Source organism: Rhopilema esculentum, chromosome 8, assembly GCF_057945365.1.
Source record: "Rhopilema esculentum isolate cy_ngs chromosome 8, ASM5794536v1, whole genome shotgun sequence".
NCBI lineage: Eukaryota > Metazoa > Cnidaria > Scyphozoa > Rhizostomeae > Rhizostomatidae > Rhopilema > Rhopilema esculentum.
In genome coordinates, this window is record NC_142822.1 from 7,088,448 (window position 1) to 7,115,570 (window position 27,123).

Genomic DNA, 27,123 nt, shown 5'->3' on the forward strand with positions numbered 1-27,123 from the left:
GAACTGTGTATAAATTTTATTGAGATCTGAACATTTGTGTAAAGGGAGATATCACCAGTGGTGCCAATAGACATTAAAACCCATACCCTTAAATTTCACATGGAAATTTTAACAGCATAGTGCCAGATAGGAATGCTAGAATGCCACAAATGAAGACATAGAAAAGGGGACTGGTTATGGTTTAAGAAGTGATAGCACAGTTACTGCTTCTGCCAATAATGCCATTTGTGATCTGAACAGCTTTATATGGAACCATTCTAAAGCAATGTAGTGTATTACTGTGCTGTATTAGCTGCCTCATTTGCAAATTATCTAGACAGGTTTTGGGTTCTGTTCCTTATGAATTGTAGAAAAACCATAACAGCAGATTGCTAATAAATTGTACTTCTCAGTGTGAGGGGCACTTGTGCCCCCTTGCAAGTGAATCATTCAGCATGTCTACGTTTTCTTTCATCTACGCAGTAAACACCACAGACTCCCCAACACAAAAGAACTGTTGGTTTCTACCCAAAACAGACCTTTTAAAAACCCAAAGCTGCAGCTGTTTGAATCAAAACATTACAATGCAGATTCATAATATTCTTGTCTTTGCAACAAAGATTGTAGAGACAAAAACAGTAAAAATTAAAGTAAGAACTTGAATCAGAATAAAACATCAATAATCCATTGATGGGACGATAACCTTTAAATTTCCTCAAAAATCTATCATAATATGCTAAATCATGGACAAGAAATAGACATTAAAATGTTAAAAACAAGAAGTTTTTATCTAAAACCACTGTTTTGATCACAAAAGAAAAACAGTTTATTCCTTGAAGCACTGTTAGCTTGTCAAACTGAAATGTCAATTTGCTTTAGGGCCTGGTAAGTTTTTTTAAAAAAAATTTAATGGGATATCCCAACATATAATGAATTAAAGGGGAGCCATGATTCAACAGAGGGTGAATAATGACTTGATTACAGGCCATAAAAGAAGTAAACATCAAGACAGCTTAGTAAACAAGGTAGTAGTGCCTTTCAAGTCCCTTGAGAAAAACATGGCCTGTAATTGGTGTGAGTTTTTAATTGTCTCAATATAAACCTCTAAACTAACTGATATTGCATTGAAAATGCCTATGTTTGAATAACTACCTGTTTAGTGGGATTTCAAGAACAGGAGTCACCTACTCAATGCACTTTCAGCTGGCAATAACCAACTTTACATTAGCCTTGTCTGTTTGAAATTCCTGAAATGTTTCTGTTACAAGAAAATTTCATTCCCACCTCAATAACAACATCAACATGGTAAAGATGAATATTCTGTTATCAAAGTGGGGATTCCTGACACTTTCCCCTCTGACAGGATTGCACAATGGAAAGTGGCTTTATAGATGTATTATTTGGAATACATTTAAGAAGTTCAGCTCAGTTGTAACATTCTTGGGAGCTTAAGCATTGAGCTCATTTACTAGCTGATTCCTTGTCCCAGTCCTCCACTGGAGCTTCAAATAGACTTGGTTGAGTTGAGGCACTGGCAGGATTTGAGATGGAGTTTTTGCTACTTGCTTCTTGTTTTTCAATTTCTATTAATAGGGCTGTTGCTTCTGCTAATGTGTACTGTAAATGCAATATATTTTCATATGTTTAAAATATTGTAAAAAAGATTGATTCTCTTGTGAGAATAAAATATACTTTAATGTTTTCAGATCTCTCTGAAATGATACTGCAATTATATAAAGCAAAAAAACTGTGACAAATAGCAAAGTCTGTTTTATTGAAAAAACAAATAATAGCATTGTTGACAAGAGAAGAAATTTCTAAGAAATTTAACTGAAGAATTTGTTGTAATTTATTGTAATTACAGTCACTTATTGTTGTAATTTACCATCATTCTCCTTATCTCTTAAAAAACCGAGATAATTTCAATGTACTCAAAAAACAGTTATATCTTTTAACCCATTTGTGAAAAAAAGATTCCCCTTGTCTTGAACTAGCTTTATACTTGATATGATTTGCAAAAATAGCAAAGAAACAAGATGGTTGTATAAAAATCTTATCGGACTTGCTCTAATAAATGCCAATCTTATTACATAGGTAGAATTGGACTGCAATCACTATCCTATTTTCGTGAAAAATTGCTGCATAAACTGTTGCTAAACAGGAAATATGCTAGATAATGTAAGGGGTCATATTCAAAATGTGGTTACCTGAGCACTAACAGTTCTTTGAAATGACTTGTTAATATGAGATTCATTGCTGACATGAGGCTGAGCTGTCCAGTAATATTCATTCATCTGTAAATTGAAATTCAAACATACTTTATAAGAAAAATCAGAAAAGAGTAATCAATTCAAGGGCTTTATGGAGAAATTTGCATATGGGTGGCAGATTGTTTGCCTGCCTAAGTTATGATGAGTTTGCGTTTTCTAGCCATCTAAAGAATAAAAAGAAATATATTTCGCCCTCTTCAGTCTTGGTTCTTATCCGAAGTCCTTCAACGCGCATCTTATATTTATCAATTTTCATACTGTCTACACAGTGGCGGCTTTTCAGTTGTATGTAGATCGATTTCAAAACTGCTACATGAAAAGACCACGCGGCTCTGTCAATTATTTGAAACATTTTGGCATTTATAGAGTTTTGTACAACCTGGGTTGTTTAAAAGGTGTTGTTTGATGGCAGAGTCACTTGTTTTAACAGTGTTTCTGGATCTACAAGATCGAGGAGGCTGTTCTCTTTGAGGGGCAGTTTTGTTACCTTTGTTGGAAGAAACATGTTGTCTTATCCTATCCCTCAATCTTTGGGTTATGCATCCTATGTAGCCAGAATCACACTGGCATGTAAATTCACAAACAACATTACTCTTTTGCTGTTTGCTTTCTCTGCTTTCCCTCAGACATTTATATACAAGATGAAATGTATGTTGGTTCATCATGTCACATATAATGTCGGCAAAGCATGTTTTTCATGAGAAGGACCCACGTCACAAATTTGAAAGTGGAATTGAATACCTTCTTCTTAAGCCAATCAACAGACCATTGCCAACGTGATGGGCTTTGCAGCAAGAAACCTTTGGCGAGAGAGCATCTGCAAAATCAAATCAAGGAGAGATCTTGAAAACTTGAAACATTTCTTGGAAATAAGTGAATTTTTATTTGTCGACATATGCCAATCATAAATTTATCATTATATGATGACACATACCATGGGCATAGAGATGGACAAGTGGGGAAGGCGGACAATAGGAAATTGGAAAGGCTTTCAGTGAATTTTTTTAACCACACTCTTTATCTAGAAAGTGTAAATTATTAACATTATCTAGTTAGCTATGAAAGTCAGGGCTACAACTTAATTTTTCTTAACCAACCTTTAAACCTTAAAGTGTTTACTTTAAGGTACAAGTGTTTACTTTAAGGTGTCTGGCCCCCTGGGGAGCGTCTAGGGAAGGAAATTGAACAATGGCCTGACTTAGCTCCCCACCTACGGCACACATATAGGCATGTAACTTCAAGAGTATTTTATTTCTCCAGAGGCAGCCTTTGAGACTCCTTTCAAAACCCATACATCAACTGCAGCCATGGCCACTGAAAGGGGGAAGGGGAGCAAATTGCCCCAGGCCTTGAGGTGTTAGGGGGCCTCGTGAAGTAATGAATTATGTTTTGAAATGGAATTTATTAAAAGTATCAAAGTTATGTCAGAAAATAGCAAAACATTTTAAAATGAACAAATAAATGTAAAGCAACCTAAAGGGTGTAATTGCAGAAATTTTCCTTTCACTTGGCTCGGAGCGAGATTAGTCTTTCAGTTTGCCCCCGGCCTTAATAACCCCTTGGCGCCCTTGACTGCAGCAGGTCCTATTCAACTAATCAAGAGCATCAGCATCCTTTGTAACTTATCTTTGGTAAAATAATAAATAACAGAGCGCTAATTTTAATGCACTGTTTTCCTGTTGGCATTTTTACATGTAGCTGCCTGCAGATTTCCTTTCAAACCTCAAAGATTGATAGCAAAATATAACAGTTAAAAGACAAAGGGCAAAAAAGCACTTGTATTGGTATGGAGAAAGATTATGTTTTGTGGATCTCTTGCTTTTATACTAAAACTGAACAAATTTTCAACATTTTACTCAACAAAGCAAAACAGTGGTCAGCACAAGTAATAACAATCAATTCTACAAAGTATCTTTATTGATGGTATCATGCACTTACTTCTGTGCCAGATTTACAAGTAATTTTATACACTGGTAAGACCTCCGTGGATCAGAAATGTAGCTGTTTTTGACAATACCTGCAAATTTTAATGATAGTTTGAAGCTGTATCAGCAAAAAAACTAATATTTGCACTGCTGCAGTTGTTGAAGCTAAAAGTGTTTACACTTTTTTGATAATAATAACTATTTCATAAATATAGATAATCTAAAGTCAAGGCATTTTGTGAGAATCACTTATGTCAGAAGAATGCTGACTCTACCCTATATTTCTGGTTACAAATATCAACTCAATCAATGCTGGAGTATTTGAGTAAATTTAAGCTTTTTCTAATGGAAATTCAGTCCCTAGTTTATTTATCAAAAGTATAAGCTCATCACCCAAGTCAAACTACTAACATATAAATACAGCTCCAAAACGTTGCAATAAATTCTACGGAAGAAATTACTATAAAGAAAGCAGTTACTAATCCAAACTTTAAACTAAAATTTGATGTAGAATTAAGACATATTGCTAGCAGTTACTAATAGCCTTTTGAATCATTTTACATCTTGATAACTAAATAAAATAAATTACAGAGGTTTAAAGACACTGTACTTTTGAGGCATATAACTAAAAGGCAGAGATATTTCAAATGGAAAAGAAATAAAATTTTGACACCAACTTACTTAAGATTCCAGGGATTTTTTCTTCTTTACATCCATCGACAACCAAATTTACTCGAAAAGACTGAAGAGGGTCTTCCATACACTAAATAAATCATAACAAGTTCTTAGCATGTCATCAGTAATGTAAGATTTACTTGCAGTGTCACAGACTGTTGGTGTCCATGGGGAAGGTAGAATTTAAAATCTATGATTTTCAATTTTCAATTAAGTTTAAAGATTTAAAGATTAAAGTTTAAAGACCTTTAGATTACGGTAGAAAGCACTGAGATGCTAAGCTCTGCAAGTCCCTACACAATGAAGGAATAAGAACCAAGATTCTAAAAAATTAGCAACTATGCTCTTACATATACATTGGAGCAAAAAAGCCAATGTTTGGCAGATAAAGATATACCCAAATAAACCTTAGCTAAACAAAAGTTAACCAAACATTCTGTATGACAAGCATTGTTTTCTAGACTGAAGACCATGAAATTATAAAGAGTGAAAATTGGTTACATCTTAAAAAACGAATTCCATGTGATCCCATGACTAAAAGTAATGGCTCCTTTAATTTTAGATTATTTAAGTTCATCTTTTACTCAAAATATAAATATCATTGGATCTTGAATCCTTGGTCTCAAGGTCATGAATCAAATTACTTCTTTCCTACTTTAACAACAAGCAGACAATTTTATTTGAAATGAGAGTTCCACTGTACGATACTGTAAAATTCCCAAACCAACATTACTTTTTATTCTTTCAAAATGAATATCAAGATGCAAGAAACACACAAAATCTTAACCATAAGCCCCAATTTGGGAAGGCTAACAACAAGAATCCGTTTTTGTCACATGATTCACTTTTTGCAAGGATGGGAATATAAAAGAACTGTAAGATCAATGAGCCCAATTATTTATACTATTTGCCTTCTATGTCGTACCTGGAAACACATCTACAAAGTTGTTACCATAAAGGGGAATGTGAAAATGTGCTTTGGTAACTGGTCAATACAATCAGTGGTGTAGTGCTATCAAATAACTAGGGGGACCCTGCACCAAATTTTGCTAAAAATACTAGCAAAAGTAGAAATTTGCTAATTTGTTCCATCATGGTTCCATGAACAAGGAGGGCTCTGATCCGGAGCCCCCCTGGCACTACAACCCTGCATGCAATAACCTCAACGTGACAAGAATTTTAAAAGATATGAAACCTTGAGCTTGACAAAGCACTTTGGAGCGATGCATGAAGATAGAAGCAAGTTGAAACATAATGATTATGTCGACCTCTGACAAGGCTTTCTAACCAAAGAAATGAGTTAGCAGTAGACATGATGCTCATAGCAAAAGGATTTTAAGTTCATCACCACAAACAAATCATGTAATCCATGCAAGTGCCTCTTTGTTAAATATAGCTGAAAATACTTTGCTGTCAAAAGAGACTTCTCATTGCCATTAAGCTTTGCTGCTTTCTAATTGACAATGCTGCTGCATATGATACTATTACCGCCTTACTGGCAATCGAATACCAGAAACATATGGTCTGGCTAGAGAAAAAACCTTTATACATACCAGTACATCAGAAATGACTTGCAGAACGCTTTTGAGGTCGTTTGGTTGCACGCTTTCAAGAAGTATCTGGGATTAAAAACAACAAGTAATTACTACTTCATGTTTCGAATTCTGTGGTAGACTCGACACGCCTACTTCTGCTTCAATCGCTGTTTGTGGTAGGGTATGAAATCTAAATCTTCTGCAAGATGTGGTGATGATATCAGAGGTATTTATCACTGCTGCTGGTGCCAGTCTGGGTCTGGGAGGCATTTTCATAACAATTATAAAACGTTTATGGTGATTAAGGAGTGTGAGAGACAACTGTGGGGAGGTCCTGAGAAGAAGGCGATTCGCGGTGTCTAGGGAAGGACAAATAAGATTTCTGATTACTGGAGAATGCAGATAGATATGAAAAGAAGCTCTCACAAAAATATTTATGTTATCGTTATTGATACAACTTCATATGCGTTTTTCCTCAAATCTGTTTCTTTAGATATGTACAATGTAACTTTCAGAATTACAAAAGGGCGCGTAGCTCAAAAGCGCTTCTGAGTTATTTCTACGTGTCCTTCAGTACTTTAGTTTTTCTTACTGACAATTTCATGTAAAATATACCTTTTAATCTTATAATCGTTTATGTTAGTACTATCTTATCACTTTCAATTATTTAAAGGATACTGATAATAAAATTTTGAAGTTGAAGTTAAAATGCTAGAAAACATGATGTTGGTCATGTGACGAGGGCAGTGGCTCGGATCATGGGAAACTAGAAAATGGAACTGCTGCAGTACAACTTAATTTGGCGACGAGCGGATATATCCAATTCAAAATGTACAAGTAAATACCCTTTAAGTAGTAAGGTAATTGATCTATAAAACGCCCAAGCGTTTATAAAAATTTGCAACTTTTAGTAGCAACGACTATTGGAGAGTGGCGTTTATTGAAGCGAGGGCAAAAAAAAGAGCAAATACGGTACTTTTAATTGTAGTAGGAATTAAAAGCACATACCCCGAGTAACGTAACATAATATTGTAGCTTATCGGAGAGGGAGGTACTGTATCTAGTACATTAGAGATCAAAGCAAAAAAGACAAAACTTCTCGTTTCGTAGCTCATTATAATGAATGGAGCATTGTAAATCCTGTTCAGGCCAGCATATTAGCCTATGGGCTAGAGGTATCAATAGAAAAGGTCGTTAATGAACTGGCGGATTGATACCTAAAGCATGTGCGGCTGCAGCATCACAATAACCGTTTTAAATCGTTTGTCATGTGTTAAATGGCAGTGAAGCCTTTAGATCTCAGATAATAGTTACTTGAATTACACAGCTAATAGTCCGCAACCATCAGGATATGATTTGTCATATTTCGAATGCTGACCAAACCACAATGGCTACCGCCTGAAAAACAACTGCTACTTACCTGGCTCTGCCGAATAAACCTCTTTGAAATTTGCTCATTGCAGAAACAGCAGTGTAAGATCATCTCAGCCATGGGCTTCGTAAGGTTAGGGATCTCTATGCAAGCATAAAGGCACTAGAAAAAATACCTTGATTTACTTGGTCATAGTCACCTTGATCAAGAAAGGGTGATATCGAGGAGGGCATTTTCTTTAGAAAGTTCACAGCACAAGCTTATTTACGAGATTCTTATCAGCCTCAATTATTTACTTGGGCAAAGCCAATTTAAAAAATGCTTCCTGGCAACTGTTTATCCTGGTGAAAATATATCAAAATAAAAAGCTCTCCATCTCATCACTTCGAATAACTCTTGTAGTCGAATCAGTCAAAATCAGTTAACTTGCATTTTCTACTTTTTGACAAAATGGTTTTACAGTTCTGCCTAGTTTGGCTTCCTCATATTCCTAAACAATGCACAAACACTGCTTACAAACAGGGCTACATGGGAAATGTTACGTGGGATACAAACTTCTATGCACTGTTATCTAAAGATGTCAGAAAATCATAATTATGCACCTTGGCATCAATTACCGATCACCTAATGTGCTATTGGAGTCATAATGATGTTGACTATAATTTACATAATAAAGATCATCTTAGGAGCAAATGCCAGATATTCTTTAAATCAAATTCAATACCTCAAAATATGTCAATAAAGCGAGAGAAAAAAGCCCATTTATTCAAACAGCCCCATTTATTCAAAGTTTGAATTGATCTTACAATTCAAATGTTTTTACCACTGCTTTTTATTTTATTTCGACTTCTTAATCAAGCAATAATAACTACAAGGGTTTTCTTTCGTTTTGGCCTCTTGGCAAAGCAAGTGGACACTCTTGGAAAGTTTTCAGGTGGACACTTTAGAGGTTTACCAAGAAAATATAACTTGAACTCTAAAATAATAATAATAATACCCAGAGCATATGATCTTGTACATCAGGCACAAAGTACGATTTAATATTTCAGGATAATCAATATCTTAAAAAAGACTCTATGATGACTTTCCGCAATTTCAAAAACGTTAAAAAACGGTCCATTTTCTATTTCTTGATGTATAAAATGGTTACAGGAGGGCCTTCGAAAAAGAAACACAACCTCTTTCTGTTTATGTTAAGAGAAGCTCTGCTGAAGTAAACGCGGCTGTTTCGCTATGGTTAAAGCTTAAAAACAGCCAATTAATGAAAACACTCTGGCCGGAAATATTGACTAACAACAAAGTTGTGGGATGATTCTGCCACTAAACCTCCAATGCACAGTTAACTGGCATTGGCCAATCACACTGGATACACACGCACGTAATAATGTGACCCGGAATTTCCTTACCTCAGAAATGTAACGCTCGCCATCGTCTCCATAGATGGTCTCTTCGATTTCCAGCGGCATTGTCACTAATTCTTCTTTCTTTGAAGGATAATCACAAGTCTGCATATTGGAACCAGAAACATCTAAAACAGAAAGTGATTTTAACGGTGTAAATCTTGAGGCGATCCTTAGTAAGACTATCATTTTGAGCCAAAGTGATCAGGTCAATATTCGATTTTTCAAACCTTGTTAGGCGAAGCACTTAAACACTGAATCGAGTTGTCAAAACGCTAGGCTTTGATAAGATTAAAGATAACATAAAAAAAATTCCTTTATATTTCATCGCCCGCTCAGTCAAGCCATTCTCCATTTGAATGGGAAATGGGGGTAACAAGGGTTTAGTAGTATCAATCCATATGTCTGAATTTACTGTCTCCATGTGACCTTGAAGTTCAATCTACTCTAGCTTGGGCATACAAGCTTCAGCCTCGATATTAAATGTATAACTACGAGGTCATAAACGATCAACAATCTACATAAATTAACGATATTGCAACTCGGCTTCAAGAACCAAACGGCCATGTTTGTGATAACATGGTGCAGTCGACTCAGCTTATAGTCACACTTTCGTTTACAGTCCTACTCCGCTTACTGTTACAGCTTTTCAATCAACATTTGGTGAGACTATAACCGGAGTCAGATACTCTGAATAGTATAGACGTTTTAGAGGGGCTTGACAATAGTCAGCTGTACCTTAGCGTCAGTTAGAGTCATTTTCTTCTGACAAGTTCCGACAACTATCGTTGCTATGATTTTAATAATTCAACAAAAGTTCCCCAAAACAGAACCATAACAAAATTAATCTAAAGCCATTTTTGTTGTAAAAATTCATCAACTTTATCACACAAACTTGATGAAGGAGCACTACTCATTTCATGATTGAATCTAGAAACCATGTTCTCGACCAGATTTAAAAAATTGTCGGAGAACGTAGCATAGCTGTGTTGTTTACCTACCATTGTCTAACTGTTGCTTAGTCGCCGTATGGACAATAAGATTGATCAATGTTAAGTGAAGATGGCCAAACTCTTGCGCTTGCGCAGAGCTCCATCTCCGAACATAGCGCTGGTCCTGAAAAAGATGCAAAAGGTTGGAAACAAATTATTCGACACTAGCTTATTACGCTAAATTGCAGGTGTGACTTAATTGAGAAATGCTACGCGACAAATAGAAAATTTTGCATCCCCTTCATTACTCATGTCGATTTTAGCAATCTTACAATTAAGATTTAATTTTGTTCTGCATTTGTGTTTTGAGTTTTTCTTACTGTTGACTTACGCAGCACTCGTGATGGGCTAAATTTGAGGCAAATGCTATTAAAAATATGACGCTTTCTTAAAAAAGTCTCTGTATGAACAGTCCTTAAAATTCAAAATTAAAGAAAAAATTCCTTTATAAATGCAATTGAAAATGCATTTGTGCGCGAAAAATTCCTTTATCGATGAAACAGTAAAACAGTTTCTTTTAAAAAATTCTCTAATTAATGTTACCTAATTTTTTATTTTTCAATCAGGTCGCACCCGTAAATTCGCGTAATAAGGAATTGTGCAAACGCAACCATGGTTACTAAAAGTAAACACAACTGCAAGGTCTCCCCCAAAAAATACATCCTTTCTGTGATGCAAGCAAACCGATACACTGCTTAAAATGGTGGTCGACAAAATCATGATGAAATTGAAATTCATTTTATGCAAGGACAGTTCGTTCTACTCATTTCACTAAAAAAGCACAATACACCAGGATATCGACACAAAAGTTACATTCTGTGTAGACGAATACATGAAACAAAATCAATTTAACTGTGATGCATCGTACTTAAAACACTGCAGTTCAATGGACAATTTTACTGTACACTATAATATAGTAGAGTGATAAATAGAGAAGTCCAAAAGGAATTATACACACCCTCCTATGCGTAGATGGACCAAGAAGGAAGTAGATGAACTTCTTAAAGATCTTTTTAGAATACAAGGATTTCAGCGCTGTTAACCCCTAAAAACAGTGAATTGAAAAATAAAGAATCAAGGTTTAATTTATGACAAACGTGAAAGGAATTTTACTTGGGGAAAGGATGAAAGTCTATATTGATTATATTCAGATGCAGAATAAAATCGTACAGAAGTTGGTTACTGTACATGCAACGATGAGCTTAAAATCTTATGATACAGCTAAAGAAAATTAAAAAGTACGCTAAAACAAGTAGACTTACTTTTGTTTATTAATTAACGATTCATGTTAGATCGTTACTGAATTTTAGCAGTGTAACTGCTCTGAAATGGATATGCAGATATATAATTGCTGTTGTTATTATTACACATCAAGCTTACTTACCAGACAAGAATATTTACGGAAGAACTCGAAGTATTGGTTGCTCTGTCGACAATTGCTTATGACATTAGTATCGACCAAGTCGATTAACTGTCCAATGACCTTTTGGATCAACGGGTCAAAGCACTAAAAGAGAAATAAAAAGGATAACAACAGATATTTGTTACAAATAGGCATAATTTATATTCATAACCACCCTTAGTAACTTAAAACACTTAACAATTTTCTCCAATGTTTATTCATCTTTATCCTATCTATTAACTCCTGTTTGGTAGATATCAGTACCACTAGTTTCAAATTTCTGTAAAATTTTAGAACAACAAAAATTATTTATTTAGTGCAAATAAAATTTCAAAATGAAACATAAAAAAATATTCCGAGCACTAAAGAGAAAATGTACAAGACGCAAATATTTTTTGGAGGAAAGGTATTCATGTCGATGGGCGAATTCTTACATAAGTCAATTCAGTTTTTGCTAAATTTGACTGACTGGGGTAAATCTGCACTTCCTTTATACTTTTGTTTTGTCTCCTGACGAAGCAACATCTTGTTGTCAGTTCCAATCATTACCGTCGTGTTACTAGCCAACAAAACTTTATTTAAAAGAATCCTCATTACTGTTTTTATTTAACAACGGTTTACTAGAGAGAAAATAGCTTAGAAAGTTCAAAGATAGGAACAAAAAACTTATCAGTCTAGCATGAGATATGTAATCAGCAAAAGACGTAAAAAATCATCTGATAATTTCAAATCACTTTACTACACGTTGCACGAACAATGGTAATCATCATACTACATTTTTAGCGCTTCTCTGGTACATAATCATTATAGAACGACCATGTCTCTTGGAAACATTTCAACTCTTTTCGGCATGTTTACGATTACAGCTCAAGATAAGGAACAGATAATGTCCGACTATAAATAGATTGACCGATTTCAAAGGGGCGTTAGTTTTCGCAACACTAAAAACGCAAACCATAAGAAATCGAGATAAGACCATTAACATAGCAAACGAGATAAGGATTGCTATTAGATTTGTTTAGGTTTATAGAAGATTTATCTTGCTCAGGACAAGGTTTCTGCTGGCTAAAGATCGCATGCCTCTTATCCGGAAATCACAGCGAACTCATACTTTAATTGGAAGAGGAGGGGCCGAGAAATTCAGGATACAAGGGGAAAGGAAAAATAATTCATGTGCGCAAGCTGGAATTTCCTTCATAATTCTAACACAGGCCAGAGTATGAAATATTGGATGTTTACATAAAAATTAGGAAACTAAAAGTGCGTTGGGAGTAGTCAATGTTGGAAGGAAGTCAATGTTCGTTGGAAGGCAAGTCTGATTCATTGCCAATCCTTGTCAAAATTCTTTGGAACAAGTCGGTGAAAGATTTTGGAAAACTTGTCATATGGTACAGAAATATCTCACTTCCTCCCAAAAAACAATGTAGATTGAAAGACATTGAATAAATTTTTAAGTCTGAAACTGTTGCTATTCAAAACTATTTGAAGAAGGGACAGGAAGATACTACTGAAAATTTGAAAAGTTTTAGCGTAGCGTAAAAAGAGGTTTGGCAAACATTGTTGTTTTAACCAAGGCCGGCTGAAAGATTCTTGCAGGAAAATGAATTCTTTCTGCATTCAGAAAACAAAATTCTATTACGAGGTATCTATCCTCGTCTTCGAGAAAAGGGTAGTTTCTGAAAATTGGTACTTACAGGATCTGTTGAGGCCAATGAGCAATCGAACACACTGATGAGCAAATCACAAAATCCTGTTCGAATTTCTTTATCAGGGCATTCTACTAGGTACGGCCTAGAAACGAAATAGGGAGAAATTTAGTTACTTGTTAATACCACACAGAAAAAGATATGGTATTATAACATGTTATGATACTGCTAATACTGAATGTTTACATTACCTACAGAGTGACAAAGTGGTTACGTCATTAAAATATTTTTAGACTAATCTGAAATTTCGTGTCTGGTTTGCTTATGTTTTCTTATATTTATAGACAAGATCTGCAAAATACTGAGGTACCATTAATGGTCTCAACGTGGATATAACGAGTCCATGGAAAAGAAGGCTTTCTTTTATACTAAATACGTAGTAAATTCTTAAATGTAACAATCAATAATAATTTAAGAAACAATAACATAAATATAACAACATATCGTTCACAGGTACAATATTTTGGCAATATATCGCAAAAATATAGAACTAAATTACCCTACCCAAGATATTCTTTGGCACGATCGCCTGCTAGTAAATTTAGCAACCAGAGACATGACTCCGGGCTCATTCTGAGCAATTTGTCAAGTGCTTGATACCAAACTTGAAAATCCATCCTAGGAGGACAAAATTATCATAAAACCGGTGAAATTTGCAGCATCGAACAATATATATTCAGCAATATTTAAGAAAGGATAAAGATTTCCTGGTTTTTGTATTTTAATTTGTATTTGTACTGGCTTCTACAAGGCATCCAAAAGCAGTTTCAAGGACACTGAGAAGCTTTCCTCATTGAGCAGTGTCCTGGGTTTTTTTACTCTCGATTTGACCCTTAAACCCTTAACCCCGTGACCCTATTCACTGAGCCATCCTCACACATTAGTGCTTCGTAAAATCCCTCAGCCCTAAAAGCAGCTTTTAATATTCACATAAATTTTTTTCAAAACATACACAGGTTTACCAGGCGATACAACAGGGAGCATGGGAACCCTGTGGCAATTTACAAACTAAATTAACTACCATTAGAAGATGAAAAATAAACGAAAAAATTAAAACAAACTATTTCTAGAAAGAGGAGAGACGAAATATGTTGTTTGTATCACCAATTTAATCAAAACGTTTAGAGGCTTCGATATATTTTAGCGTTACAGGGAGAATATCCGAATTTTATTCGAGTGGAAATTCTTCATGGCCATAGAGGACGAAATTAAACAGCTCTTCATTTGAAAGATTCATCAGACCATGAGGCAACATATCTCAATAACAATATCGAGGAAATCACATCTATATACGTTATAGTTAAGGCAGCTGCAGAATTGAAACTCCTCCGCACCTACAAAAACACTGCTGCAGTTCCTGGAAGTTTTTCCCCGATGGTAGGTGAATCTAGGAAAATGTCAATACACATACCAATTTGAGATGTATATCACTAGCATTTGCATTGCACTAGCAAGAATATAACAAAGACAATGGTCATAAGGCTTTTCTTACCTAAGGGTTTTAGTCGTCCTAAAGTACGTATTGAAAAGAAACTGTGCCGCCAGCTGGAAACTGCAAAGGGCGATATTCTTTTTGGCCTGGTCGCTTGGATCTCCGATTTCGTCCTAAAAGTTTATTTCGATAAACAAAATATATACTTAAAAAATCAATAAACAAAAGATGAGACAATAAAGGAAAAATTTCATTCCTAAGTTAATCAAACATCGTAAGCCAATCTTTTTAAATATAGGCCTAATGTCTAACACAGATCTTATGCTCAACGTGGACCTGGTATTGAAGGTAGATATGAAACTTAAGGAGGACATGGTGATTATATCAGACCTGAAACGATAGCAAATTCAAATTATGTAAGCTATCTACCAACCAGATTTTAAAGGAAATCTAAATTCACGCTATCATAGCATATTAGAATACATGTTTTACAAGTTAGGGCATTCAGTAAAAATCACTTTTTGTTATGTACACCAGCCAGAGAGCATTTGGCACCAAACATAAAACAGATTAGCAAAGAAGGATCCTGTCATTTTTACCCGTGGTTTAATTTTCTCATTTACTTTTTGAAATGCTCCCCCGCAGACATACCCTACATGACCACTGTCTGACCAGAAATGCGATAGCAAGCCCGTTGGTTACATTTTTGTTTTAGAGACTACCCAATTGGTGCCTAAAAATCCTTTATCTTATTTCTGGATCATTCAGTTTGCACAAAGTTCCATCGAATTGACCCGACTACTGAAAATAGCACTCAAAAATGATTTATTGAAGCGACAAACCCTAATTATCAAAACCTGGAGCAGCATGATCTTTTTTTGAAAGCACGTCTTTGAACAAACAACAAAGTCTAGTTTGCAAACTAGTAACTGTCCTAACAAAAAATACTGGCCTTGCAAAACTAAAAATAAAGGCATCAAAGCTCCCTTTCTTAATAAGACAGCATTAACAATATCTCCAAAAAAATTTTAAATGAAATAGATGACACGGTTTGACAATTCACTATCAAAGGAGAAATTTGACGTAATAGCTCAAAGGATATGTTTAGTAGGATTATCATTAAGACATCAAATTATAATCATCTATATGGGAGCCAGATTAGTAATCTAATTAAACAGGGTTTGGATAAGTAAAACCAGGCTTGCAATTGAATTAAATCAGGGTAAATTAAAAAAGCCTTGATTTGCCTCAAGTAAGCTCAGCAGACTTATAAAAGATAGAAAGTTCAATGAACAATGGTGGCACATGGGTGCAGGCCTACTTTTTGTACTTTGCTAATCTTTTAAGAGCTCGCAAGTCTCACATTAACCAGTTATATTAAGGATGAAAAAGTGATGTTAAATGATAAGAAATAAGGATACAAGTAACTGTTGTTGCTTTTCTTAAGATTTAAGATATAGTTAAAAAAAAAGTTGCTATATCGACAATATTTTATAGGATTAAAATTTTCTAAAAATTTCAGGTCACCTATTGAAAAACCAATGAATGTATATTTGAAGTACCAAATCTAAAATCTTAAGAACAGCAATAAGAGTTAATCTTTATGACTTACTTTGCAGGTTTGGAATCGATTTACATAAAAACGAGAAAACCGCTATCGTGTAGACAGAAGTAATTTTTCTTTAGGCATGCGACACTGATTGGACAACTACACCGGTTATGTGCTCGCGTTTTTCTGATTGGCTTATTTTAATCCACAACTGGGTATCTATTTTCCATCTTGTTCTCTCGGAACCTTATTCTGGTGTCTTATACTCTGAGGAGTGTCAGACGAAAAAGCTTTAAGTATGTTGTAAAATGTTTGCTTTTTTCAATGTCATTATTTCTTATTGTTTAACATCGCATTTTCATTCAAACACCATTGGTAAATGAGAGTTTTAAACACTAGCAATTTAAAGACAAAAGATTAGCAACATGAAAAACCGTCCAAATGCACGAATGTACAAACATCATAATCTTGGAAAATTAATTTCGCAACATCGTATACCTACACCTCACATTTTTGAGATTCTGAATCCGTTTAGTCAATAAAAAATGCTTTTCTTATTGTGTCAGTTAAACAGCACTTTTATAGTGAAGGAATTAAATGGAATAATTGGAAATAAAACTTACCAAATTACACGAACACAAATCATAGACAAATTGGAAGTAATCTTCGTTGTATACGTCTCGATTCTGCATGAATTGCAGATTATCTTCTAAGACCTGGCATAAAAAGAGATTATGTTACGATGCTAAAATGCAAAAAGCTACTAAACTGTTCTGAAAGGTATATGATTGGCTCCTTGCTCCTTAACCCCTATTATTTTACAATAGCATGAAACAGGGATGTAGTCCTATGACAGGAACAAGGGGGCTCTTAATCAAAACTAGAAATATATTACTTCCCGCGGAGACCGCTAGCATTGAGCTTTATATGAGATTATTTTCATACACACAGTTTTTGGACTTGTCTCAATAATGGTATAAGGTGCCATGCTGAAGGTTGTAGGTTCAAATCCAGACTCGAAAAACTGTTCTGTCGCTCTCCTTCTGTCACACTAGTTTATCATGATATAGGGCCAGGAAAATTTCCTTGTCCAACAGGTAACCTCCCCCCCCCCCCCCCCACCCAGATCAGCCTGCGTTACTTAGAGAATGCATTCTACGGTCAAGATAACAAGCATTCGGTCAATTGTGCGCAGACCCTACTTGAAGGTAGGGTGCGCGACGCAGGCTACTCCTGAAGATGGATTTACCGCTGCCTGATATTAAACACAAGAATCAAACGCGCGGGAAAAGAAAATTTTAAGACGAAGCTGTCGAGCGAGCGTTTCAGAATGCACGTTACTTACAAGTCTTCTTATACTGGGAGGAATCTTATCATTGAATATCCCCCGTTTTTCACCACGCCTGATAAGTGCTGAGAGCTGACTTAAGCTGTCTGTCCTGCCTGGAGACGGGGGTCCAGAGCTGGTGGAAGATGTAGGAGAAGATGGTACAGACCTGAAACGGAATTATCCCTGTAAAAATAACCACAAAATTGATGGTAACAAATGTGATCTCATTTAGATTTAGCAAAATCATTCTGTTATGATTTATCGCTAGATGACGCAATGTGGAAGGACGTAGTGAAAATCTTAAAAGAATTAAATCATCGCGCCTTGATCTTTGCTGTGTGTTCTTGAGGTTTGTCCGACTTTTGGGAGATTAGTTTCTCATCTGGAAAGGTTTGTAAAGGATTTGTGACAAAAAGACCCACCAAGGGTACAAGAAAATTACATTAAAAACCGTGACAAAATTGTTCATTGCCATGTGTTGTTTCTTTTCTGTGGCCTGGAATGGGTAGCTGAGGAGATTGCAAAGTATTGCCTATTTCGACCTGCATTGCCTTCTTCACCCGTTTTTTAAGAAGCATTACCAAGATCTGCAGGAAATCAGTTCAAAGCTTAGTACATTGAAATGGTTACAACAAAAACGTTCCTTCTACGTGTGCTGAACTACGTTCCTTCTATGAAGTTCAAAGGCGTATGACGTATGTCTAAGAAATACCTCCGCAGCTCTTGGAGTTCTTCGCGCAGCAGCTCTCTGGAACCAGTCCTTGGCAAATTGCTTACAAAGGTTTTATCGATTGCTTCATAGAACAACATGTACGCATTCCAATTGCGAATTCGATTTTCTGGATATTGACTATCTAGTAAAACAAAAGTAAGGAAGCTTACGTTTCAGCCTAAAACGTCTGAAAAATCATCACAGACATACCATAATTTTAGACAGCAATTTTTACAAATATCAGCTAGAAGAAGCATTATGGTTAAAGAGAAATTTTCTCAAAATTGCTTGATAAATTGTAGATTTGTGATATTTATGGGCTTCTCCAGACCTATTAAGTTTATGGATGTTAGAGAAAGAAGTTATGTCTTATTTCTGCACGATAAGCGATTAAGGCTTATATAGTTAATGTCTGCGATGGGTCACCAATGCATTGGCGATGGTTATATCCCGATACCTGCGATCCAACGGCGATGCTTTTTTGCTATTGCAGATGAAATTTTTCTCGTATAAAAAATCGGTAACTTGGTAACTTGTTGCCAAGACAAGATTATAAATCTGCTATGATTGGACAATTTGTATTGCGTGGATAAGAAAAACAATCGATGGTGCATCACAGATAAGTTGACCCTTCAAAATTTGAATGTTTGTCTTGGGGAAACATCTTAGTCAATGGGAAAGTGCATTATGGTTCTTCCTTGCCGATGCAAATTGCGACATCGATGCGATTGCATTTGAATAGAAGCTTAACAAATGTATTAAAATTTGTTAAATCTTTCAAATAAATAAACAAATAAATAGATAAATAAATATATATAAATAAATAAATAAGTAAATAAATAAATAAATAAATAAATATATAAATAAATAAATGAATTAATAAATAATTAAATAAATATATAAATAAATCAATAAAAAAAGGAATAAATAAATAAATATATCAATAAATAAATTATCAAATCGTTTTGAACAAAACCCAGTGCTATTCATTCAGAGAAAGCTCTCTTGCAAAGTGACTAATCCAAGTGTAAAAATGCTGTTGAGACGACATAAACTATCTTTATTGAAAACATCTTACTTTTATCCTGCCTCGATACTTTGTACGAGCCTCCAAAACACTCGTTTTCTAAGTTGGCATCGGTCATTTCAAATTCTTCGACTGTTGTGTCATTGAACTTGTACCATCGCTTAGCATGCCCAGTGTTCGTCCTGAAAAAAATTAAAAATTCAAAGAGGAGGAGTGAAAGAAAGGAATATTAACAGGTAGACACTTTTCAATGTTAAGAAAATCTTATTGGAAAGCCACCCTGCAGTGTAACTACCTCTGAAGAGGATTTTATCATTGGATAAACACCACTGTGGAAGGACCGTGGAAATGTTTTGATTTTTAAAAATTTATTGCTGTTGTCAATTTTGCCATTGTTTTTTTCGCATATCAGGGCCCTGTGCTCCTGCTTTGAAGTTACCTTCGCACGCACTCTATTCACTGAAAGTCCAAACAAGATCCTAAACGCATTCAGGAAATACTGTAATTAGCAACAAAATAAGGCACATTATCCACCTTTTATGGTTTGACTTCAAAAAGCAAAAGCCCTACAAAGGACTTTCACAACCAAGTTATCTAATAGCCTAATGGTTTGAGCCTTACCCACTCCAGATACCTTTCGCCTGGGGTCTGGAACTCAAGCTTATAGCTTAACAAATTGAAAAGTAATCGGGTTTGGGCTGAAAACTAGTATTAGAGGAGAATAACGTTTAATCTCATTCGAGCCAAATTCATTGTTCTCAGCCATTGCTGGCAGTCACACTCATAAGATTTATTTGAAGAGAAAATTCTTAAAAGCAAGTATCAATTTATGAATGTATACTAGTGCCAATAAAATTAGGCCATATTAAAGGATTTGTCGAAGACAGCAAGCTATGACGACACATTAGAGCACTTGGTTAAAGTCTCATTTGCTGCAGACGAACAACATGAACAATAAGAAAAAAACAATCACAGCAAGCGGCGAGCAGAAAGTGATACTTATTCTTCTTAAGAAGGTTAATGAGGCAACCCTTTATGAATGATCAATATTTTAGGCAGTCTGTACATCCTTCAAAGACTGGAAAAATGGAGTAGATACCTACATATTCTGTTCATAAGACAACTTACCTACCACTTCTTTGAAAAACATTACAGGAATTTCATACTACTTACGCGACCATCTTCTCCTTTGTTTGGCGGTTACATTCCTCTTTCTTAAGAAAACATGTTTTTAATTGAATCTTTAATTGAATCTAGTGCCTTGAATTGAATCATTACCTGTTCTTAATAAACGAATAGTAGTGTCCGGCATTGGCCTGTCCAATATGAACGAGTATTCCGACTAATTCGTAAAAACATTGGTCTGACGACGAGTCTCTGTCTGACAAATTGTTATCAGAGCCATTGGTTGACTTGGTTTCATTCTTAGACATTCCCTGACTGGTGAATGGCTGCACATCCAGAATCCATGGGAACTGCATTAAAAGAAAAAACGAAGAGTTAAGAAAGGACTCATTAATTTTAATGAATAAAAAATAAAGTCTGCAAATTCTTTAACTTTACTTTGTACATCAAACTTCAGATTACTTGAATTCCGTAGCCTGGTAAGCATTTACACTTGTAAGTAAAAATAATAACAAAATTTCACGATTAATAAAAAGTAATTAATATCTGAACGAAAAGTTGATTTTGTCATTGGTACTGCAGCAGATAGGTGCAGCCTATGGTGGGCCTTGTATTAGACTTTGTCCATTCATATCGCCAACTTGACAAAAATTTCATATCAAGCAAACAAACTTTATAAATTTAAACCTTATTATCTTCAGAAGCAATTTCCTTTCGACTTGATTTATCGTTTTTCAACTCTTACCTATCAATACTCTTGCCTTATTATACTATAATTTATTCTAAGATTTATTCTAAAACATAAAATGGCCTTGATTTTTTCACCCATTGACACATATATACCCCTTTTTTTGCCGGGAATTACCTGAAACGAATCATCAAATTTGATAGGTCTGCCAGCCTCCCAATCATACCAAAACCTCTTTAGTTGGATTGCAAGGACTTGTGGTAAAGATTTTATGCACAACCTCTTTATCGTTGTTCTCTACAATAGATAGATAGATGGAATGTCAAATGCATTCTCGGAAAATGGCACAGTGAGACGAAAACTTTGAGAAAGAGCAGCACTGGGGGTGTTCTCTTTCTGGACACGTTGTATTTATTGCCCTTGATCAATACAAGTCAGAAAGATTCACTCTTGCAAATATAAACAGGTTTCGAAAGCTTAGCAAGATACAGCAAGGCGTAGTTAGGTTGCATAGTGTATGTAGAATTATGTGTTTTCATTAACTTGTGAACGAGTAGCTCATTTCTCGCATGTCAAATGCATTCAACCCTGAAAACTAGCTATTGAAATAGAGAAAAGAAACACAGCCATGTAAAAAACATCATGCATTCGTAGCAAGCACATCAATGAAGAATGCACATAAGTGATATTAGGAGCAACAATTGCTGGGATAGCAAAAGCACTGCCGTGCGTTTAAATCATTTCTCTCATTGACTGCATAAGTCAGTCAGTTGATCATAGTTATTTAGTCTGCCTACAGACGTTTTAAGGAAAGGCAATCCTAGATGGGGTATTTTCGCCATTTGAAAACCCTAGATGGGGGTATTTTCGAGTAATTTATTCAAATCACGAGCTCACAAGGACGAAATTCGACCTGAATCCAAAAATGCTACAACTTACTTATCAAAAGGAACAACCATATCGGCTAAAAATACTTACGTTTTCTCGACATTTTTCACAGTAATATGCATTGTCACCCTCCATTATCTCGTCAGTCATGTACTGTTCCAGGGACGACTCGAGAGTACGACACTTGACAGTGACGGGAATAGAGTGGAACTCCTGCTCACGTTCGTACCTGTGGAATAATGCGCAGGTCGTGACCAAGAATAATATTTTGCAAAGCTAACTGCAGAAACTCGACAAACTTGAGAAGAACTATGAAGTTCTTGACAAACTTGGCGAAATCATACCAATCTAACCAATAGCATATAATTAAACTTAAATCAATGTTGGATTAAGAATAAAGAAATCAGCAAGGGATATAACATACTATTATTAGTCAACCAACATCAATTGGTAATGGTATTGGATAAAGGAGAATTTAAAAGTATTTTGTATAAATACTTTATGTATAAGGCACCAACCGATGAGGGCATTCTTTGCATATTTTTTGATCGGAAAACATCCCACAGAAAGTCTTCTTGAAAATTTCTTCATGACCGAATTTCTACGAAAGAAATCAGTTGAGAATAATTCAGATTGCAATTGGACAAAGAATTGGGCAGGACCGAAGGAAGGACCAAACTGACGGTTATACTTTATTCAAGCCTAAAGGAGACTTCATTTTCGTATAAACCATATTTGAAGTAGGCGAATCGGAATAGCTCTAGCTGCAAGAAACATTGCGGAGAAGTCTTTAAACATATGTCTTTGCAGTAACACATTCTAAGGGCCATTTCATATGAGGCAGACTGGCCCGGGTAGTCGGACTTACTATGTTTGTTCAAAACATGTTACTTGTCAGATCTACATTGTTAACATACAAAGCTGAAACGGACCAAACCACAAGCACGTGTTTATATGATTTCGCTAAGAAGAGATCTAGCGCCTTTGCTTTCCTAGACCTCGTCTAAACGGGCTATTAAATAAAAGAAGGATAAAAAACCTTTTGCGATGACATCATCTTAGTAAAGCGGCTCGGTATTAACTGGCTCTCGGATTTTCTAACTATAGTCAACTGACTCGCCAAATGAAACAATTAAGACTTCCATTTTGGGCTTTTAGATCCATTCTTGCTATAAACTTCTTTCATCTCATTAAGGTTCACTTCAATTAAAATTTCAATGGAACCAACGTAGAGCTTTTACATGCGTTGAGATCTAGCCTTTGCTTTCCTAGACCTTGTCTAAACGGGCTATTAAATAAAAGAAGGATAAAAAACATTTTGCGATGACATTATCTTAGTAAAGCGGCTCGGTATTAACTGGCTCTCGGATTTTCTAACTATAGTCAACTGACTCGCCAAATGAAACAATTAAGACTTCCATTTTGGGCTTTTAGATCCATTCTTGCTATAAACTTCGTCTTTCATCTCATTAAGGTTCACTTCAATTAAAATTTCAATGGAACCAACGTAGAGCTTTTACATGCGTTGCTCAAGATTTATGTTTATCTGTATGTCCTGAACTGCTACAGGAGTAACAGAAAACCGGCCTTACAAGACATATGGTCTAACAACACACCTTTAGCTGCTCATCGAGTTGGTCAGTGATGCAGGTGAAAAATTCAAACGCATCCTAGAAAGAAACTCAAAAACATTACGATACTAAAGTTATTGACTCGAAAAAATTTCGAAAAAAGTTTGGTACTATCTTTGTTTTTGATCGCCTAGGATTTTCTCGCTTGACAGCGCTCAGCAACCGGATTGGCTATCTTGCAATGAGAACGGTGATAACAGCCAAGCCAATCAGTTCATTACATACAATATACACGGGTTAGCAATTTCAGAGGATTTGGTGCACTGTGGGTGTCATGTTTGTCAGTAGTAATTTCAATGCAGCATTTTCAAATAGTAAGAAATAATGTTTGTGCGTTATCATGTATGCAATATTGCATTCACTTCGGGATGATCTGTTAACTCAGATCTGTATTGGCAACAAAGAAGCTGACTAATTTAAACTCGCTCAGTAAAACAAATGTTTCATAGCAAAACAGAAGAAAGGAAAAGATTTTATTATAGAATGCAATGTTTAGTAGAAAAACTCAAATTTAGACAAAGGTTCTTACAGCTGTTGTTTTCACACAAAAATCTTTGACGATAAAATGAAATAAAAGAGCGACAGTTATCATATCAATGATTCAAACATTGTATTGAATATCAGGAAAGGCTGTTGAATGCTAGATCTGTTTACAGCAGAATAAACAAAAGGTAGATCTTAATTTGTTTAAAAAGCATCAGGAGTTTGAATATATAATAGCCAAGGTAATTTATATATACGGCTGAACTTCATAATTTGAGTATCTGACGGTCCGAGTTTCCCCTTTCTTATTTCTGATTTTTCCTCATAATAATTTAAGTTTGGGCCGCTTATGATAAATCGAATAACCACGAGAGCTTCAAAATCAGAATTTAACTGTACGAAATTTTGGATGCAAACACAAGGGTTTCAAAATAAGAAAAGAAGCAAGATGTCATTGCATGAGGCATACGGCAATACCTGCTGTTCACGAACATTAACATGCTGCCCCCAGAGTTTAAAGCATTTCCAAAAGGTCTCTGGTCGGTAATATTGCATCTTGCCTTCCAGGAGATGTCCAAAGATTGTCTGCATTTGGTAGAACACCCTAGCAAAAGCCATAAAATCAAGATTTCTTTAGGAAATGGCTCCTGTCATGAAAAAGCAATTTTCTAAGGGAAGAGTCATAAACTTTTCTAGAATAGACTCAACAATTTATTCCAGGATTGTTGGTTCGTTAACTCTAAATAATCCAGATACGTCTCTATGTTCAAAACCCTATGCATTTACTATACTACGCACTTGTTAACATACAATCACATACATTTAAGAACATTTGGTTCTCTTTGATATTTAACCAGCAAGCGCTATACCTATCTTCAATCGTTCAATCCATTGTTGCAAAGATTCAAAAACGCTTCTCTCAGGCGGTGAATACTGATAACCATTGCAACCCTGAAGCTTATTCAGACAGGCAGAACTTTCTATTTAGTTAGCTCCCAATGCTTAATAAAGCGAAGTTGTTCAAAAGGCCAATGCAACATACAGCCTTACCCATTTGTATCGTTGCTGGTCGACTCATCAACTTTTAACAATGCCTAGAAACAATTATAAACAATTTTATGACATAAAACCTGGCATAAGTTTGGTGAGTAGGAGCATCACCCTGGCTTTGACTTAAGCGAAAATCAACTTATAGCTACATAAGCTCAATGTATCGACCAGACGCACTGGTAAATATTAGGATCTACATTAAGAGTTTTCCTGTACATCAAGTGCTCTAATAAACCTTAAGAAACAATTCCGTTTCAAGACTTATTCTGAACATAAAATATCATACCTTTTTCAGTAACCTAATATTAAAACGATATTTGAAGATAGCATGGAAAAACACAAAAGGAGGTTTATGGTTATGGTTGACAGTGTCAATGACAGTCTGGGTAACGACTAACGACCCAATGTTTGCCTTGGCTTTCTAGATCTGCAGAGCTTTGAAACATGTCCGAAACTTCTGGGGGTTCTAAACGGATGATAGTTACCAAAAGATATTGATATCAATCGTAAGTTTAATAGTTCGATTGGTGTCCGACAAAAAGTGATTAAGCATTATACACAATGCTTCCTATTTTACAGGACATTTAAGAAAATTTCTATTTCCCATATTGACTTATTGCTTATGAAGTTTCCCTAGGCAACCATTGTTAAACAGCTGAGGGTAAACAGACAAATCGTATATGCATACTTCTTGAATGCCAGGTTGCATGTACAATTGCTGTATAACACTGTTCATGTAACACGTGGCTCCACCATTCTGTAGGCCTACAAATCCTCGAGAGGGCCTCGCAGCAACTGGTGGCTGAAACTGGAGTACAAAAGAAATCAATTCATCTTGAAAAAGAAAAAAATAGAAACAGAAAAAGGGTTGCAGGAGGCACCCACACTTTTCCTTAAATCATACATATATTATCAAAATTAGTAACAAAACCGTTGGCTAACCCTGACGGCCCTGCCAAATCAGAGGCTGATCGATATAATGAAAAGGGAAATTGGTGACAGATAACTTGACATCTCACCTCCCATTCCTTTGAAGTACTCAGCTGACTGTGATGTTTCGAGATCAGCTGCGTCACAATGTCACAGAGATTTTCAGCACAGCCTTCGGCCAACGTCACAAATATTTCAAAGGCAGCTATGCGACACTCCTTTGAAGTGCAACTACAACAAGAATAATACGCGGGTACTTTGTGCTATTAGTCTGTTATGTAATAGTCGCTTTGATTTGAATTATGTTGCCAACAGGGCATCTGGCTTTTTCTCAGGCAAAACCCTAAGTAGTTGATAAGAAATATTGCCAACTTCTGGATCAAGATTTGACACCAGAAGAAAACAATTAGCATAGACAAGGGCTGCAAAAAGTATCGGAACCCGGGATCTAGATTCCCAGAAAATTGTTTGGTTTGGCAGAAAAGTTTCACCAAAACTTGACAAAAAGCAACTTTTTTGCAACAACAACAAATTTTTCTTGAATTTTTCACAACAGACCGAAAGTCATACAAATGTAAGCTTAATGTCCTCGGGTTGTAGAATGCATCAAAAAAGGAAGTTTCAGATTTTTGAAACCGCTAGAAAAACTTGTACTGATTTGTCAATTATCATAAATTTTTTTTAACTTGGGAGCAACCTTCAGTTTTCTTGTCCAGGACCTTTTTAACAGATAAAGCTGCAGACCTGAAGCAGACATTTAACGTGTTTTGAAAACTACTCTTTTAGTTGCCTGATATCAGGTTTTGCTTTTCGATCTTTAAAGATCAAAGCTATGAAAATTACATGCACTCGAAGTTTTCTTCCTGCTAGCAATACAGTGCTTGAATTGAGTCTTATTGAGGTCTTGGCAGACTTTAAAATATTGAAATACATCCCCATGTTCTTTCACATGGATATTAAGATGTTTCCATTTATTACTGTAAAATTTCATGTTGACATGTTTACCGATCATATGAAATGAA

The 27,123-nt window shown here is 35.5% G+C and overlaps 1 protein-coding gene across 3 annotated transcripts in view; it reads right to left on the reverse strand.

Moving 5' to 3' along the window:
* Positions 1-624: 624 nt before the first annotated feature.
* The window catches only part of LOC135694722 (ubiquitin carboxyl-terminal hydrolase 24), a 75,077-nt gene continuing 48,578 nt past the window's right edge, over positions 625-27,123 (reverse strand). For all 3 annotated transcript variants that reach the window (XM_065213570.2, XM_065213571.2, XM_065213572.2), the window contains exons 40-66: positions 26,191-26,332; positions 25,860-25,979; positions 25,172-25,215; positions 24,599-24,725; positions 23,624-23,677; positions 22,526-22,608; positions 22,098-22,236; positions 21,297-21,416; positions 20,585-20,781; positions 19,358-19,488; positions 18,280-18,421; positions 17,583-17,733; positions 16,861-16,953; positions 14,749-14,861; positions 13,761-13,874; positions 13,245-13,341; positions 11,533-11,655; positions 11,107-11,193; positions 10,158-10,272; positions 9,163-9,284; positions 7,805-7,918; positions 6,403-6,468; positions 4,856-4,937; positions 4,188-4,266; positions 2,991-3,066; positions 2,187-2,273; positions 625-1,596 (exon numbers count right to left, since the gene is read on the reverse strand). In XM_065213570.2, coding sequence (XP_065069642.2) covers positions 1,441-1,596; positions 2,187-2,273; positions 2,991-3,066; positions 4,188-4,266; positions 4,856-4,937; positions 6,403-6,468; positions 7,805-7,918; positions 9,163-9,284; positions 10,158-10,272; positions 11,107-11,193; positions 11,533-11,655; positions 13,245-13,341; positions 13,761-13,874; positions 14,749-14,861; positions 16,861-16,953; positions 17,583-17,733; positions 18,280-18,421; positions 19,358-19,488; positions 20,585-20,781; positions 21,297-21,416; positions 22,098-22,236; positions 22,526-22,608; positions 23,624-23,677; positions 24,599-24,725; positions 25,172-25,215; positions 25,860-25,979; positions 26,191-26,332 — 2,974 coding nt within the window. In that variant the 3' untranslated portion in view covers positions 625-1,440. The remainder of the gene's footprint in view (positions 1,597-2,186; positions 2,274-2,990; positions 3,067-4,187; positions 4,267-4,855; positions 4,938-6,402; positions 6,469-7,804; positions 7,919-9,162; positions 9,285-10,157; positions 10,273-11,106; positions 11,194-11,532; positions 11,656-13,244; positions 13,342-13,760; positions 13,875-14,748; positions 14,862-16,860; positions 16,954-17,582; positions 17,734-18,279; positions 18,422-19,357; positions 19,489-20,584; positions 20,782-21,296; positions 21,417-22,097; positions 22,237-22,525; positions 22,609-23,623; positions 23,678-24,598; positions 24,726-25,171; positions 25,216-25,859; positions 25,980-26,190; positions 26,333-27,123) is intronic.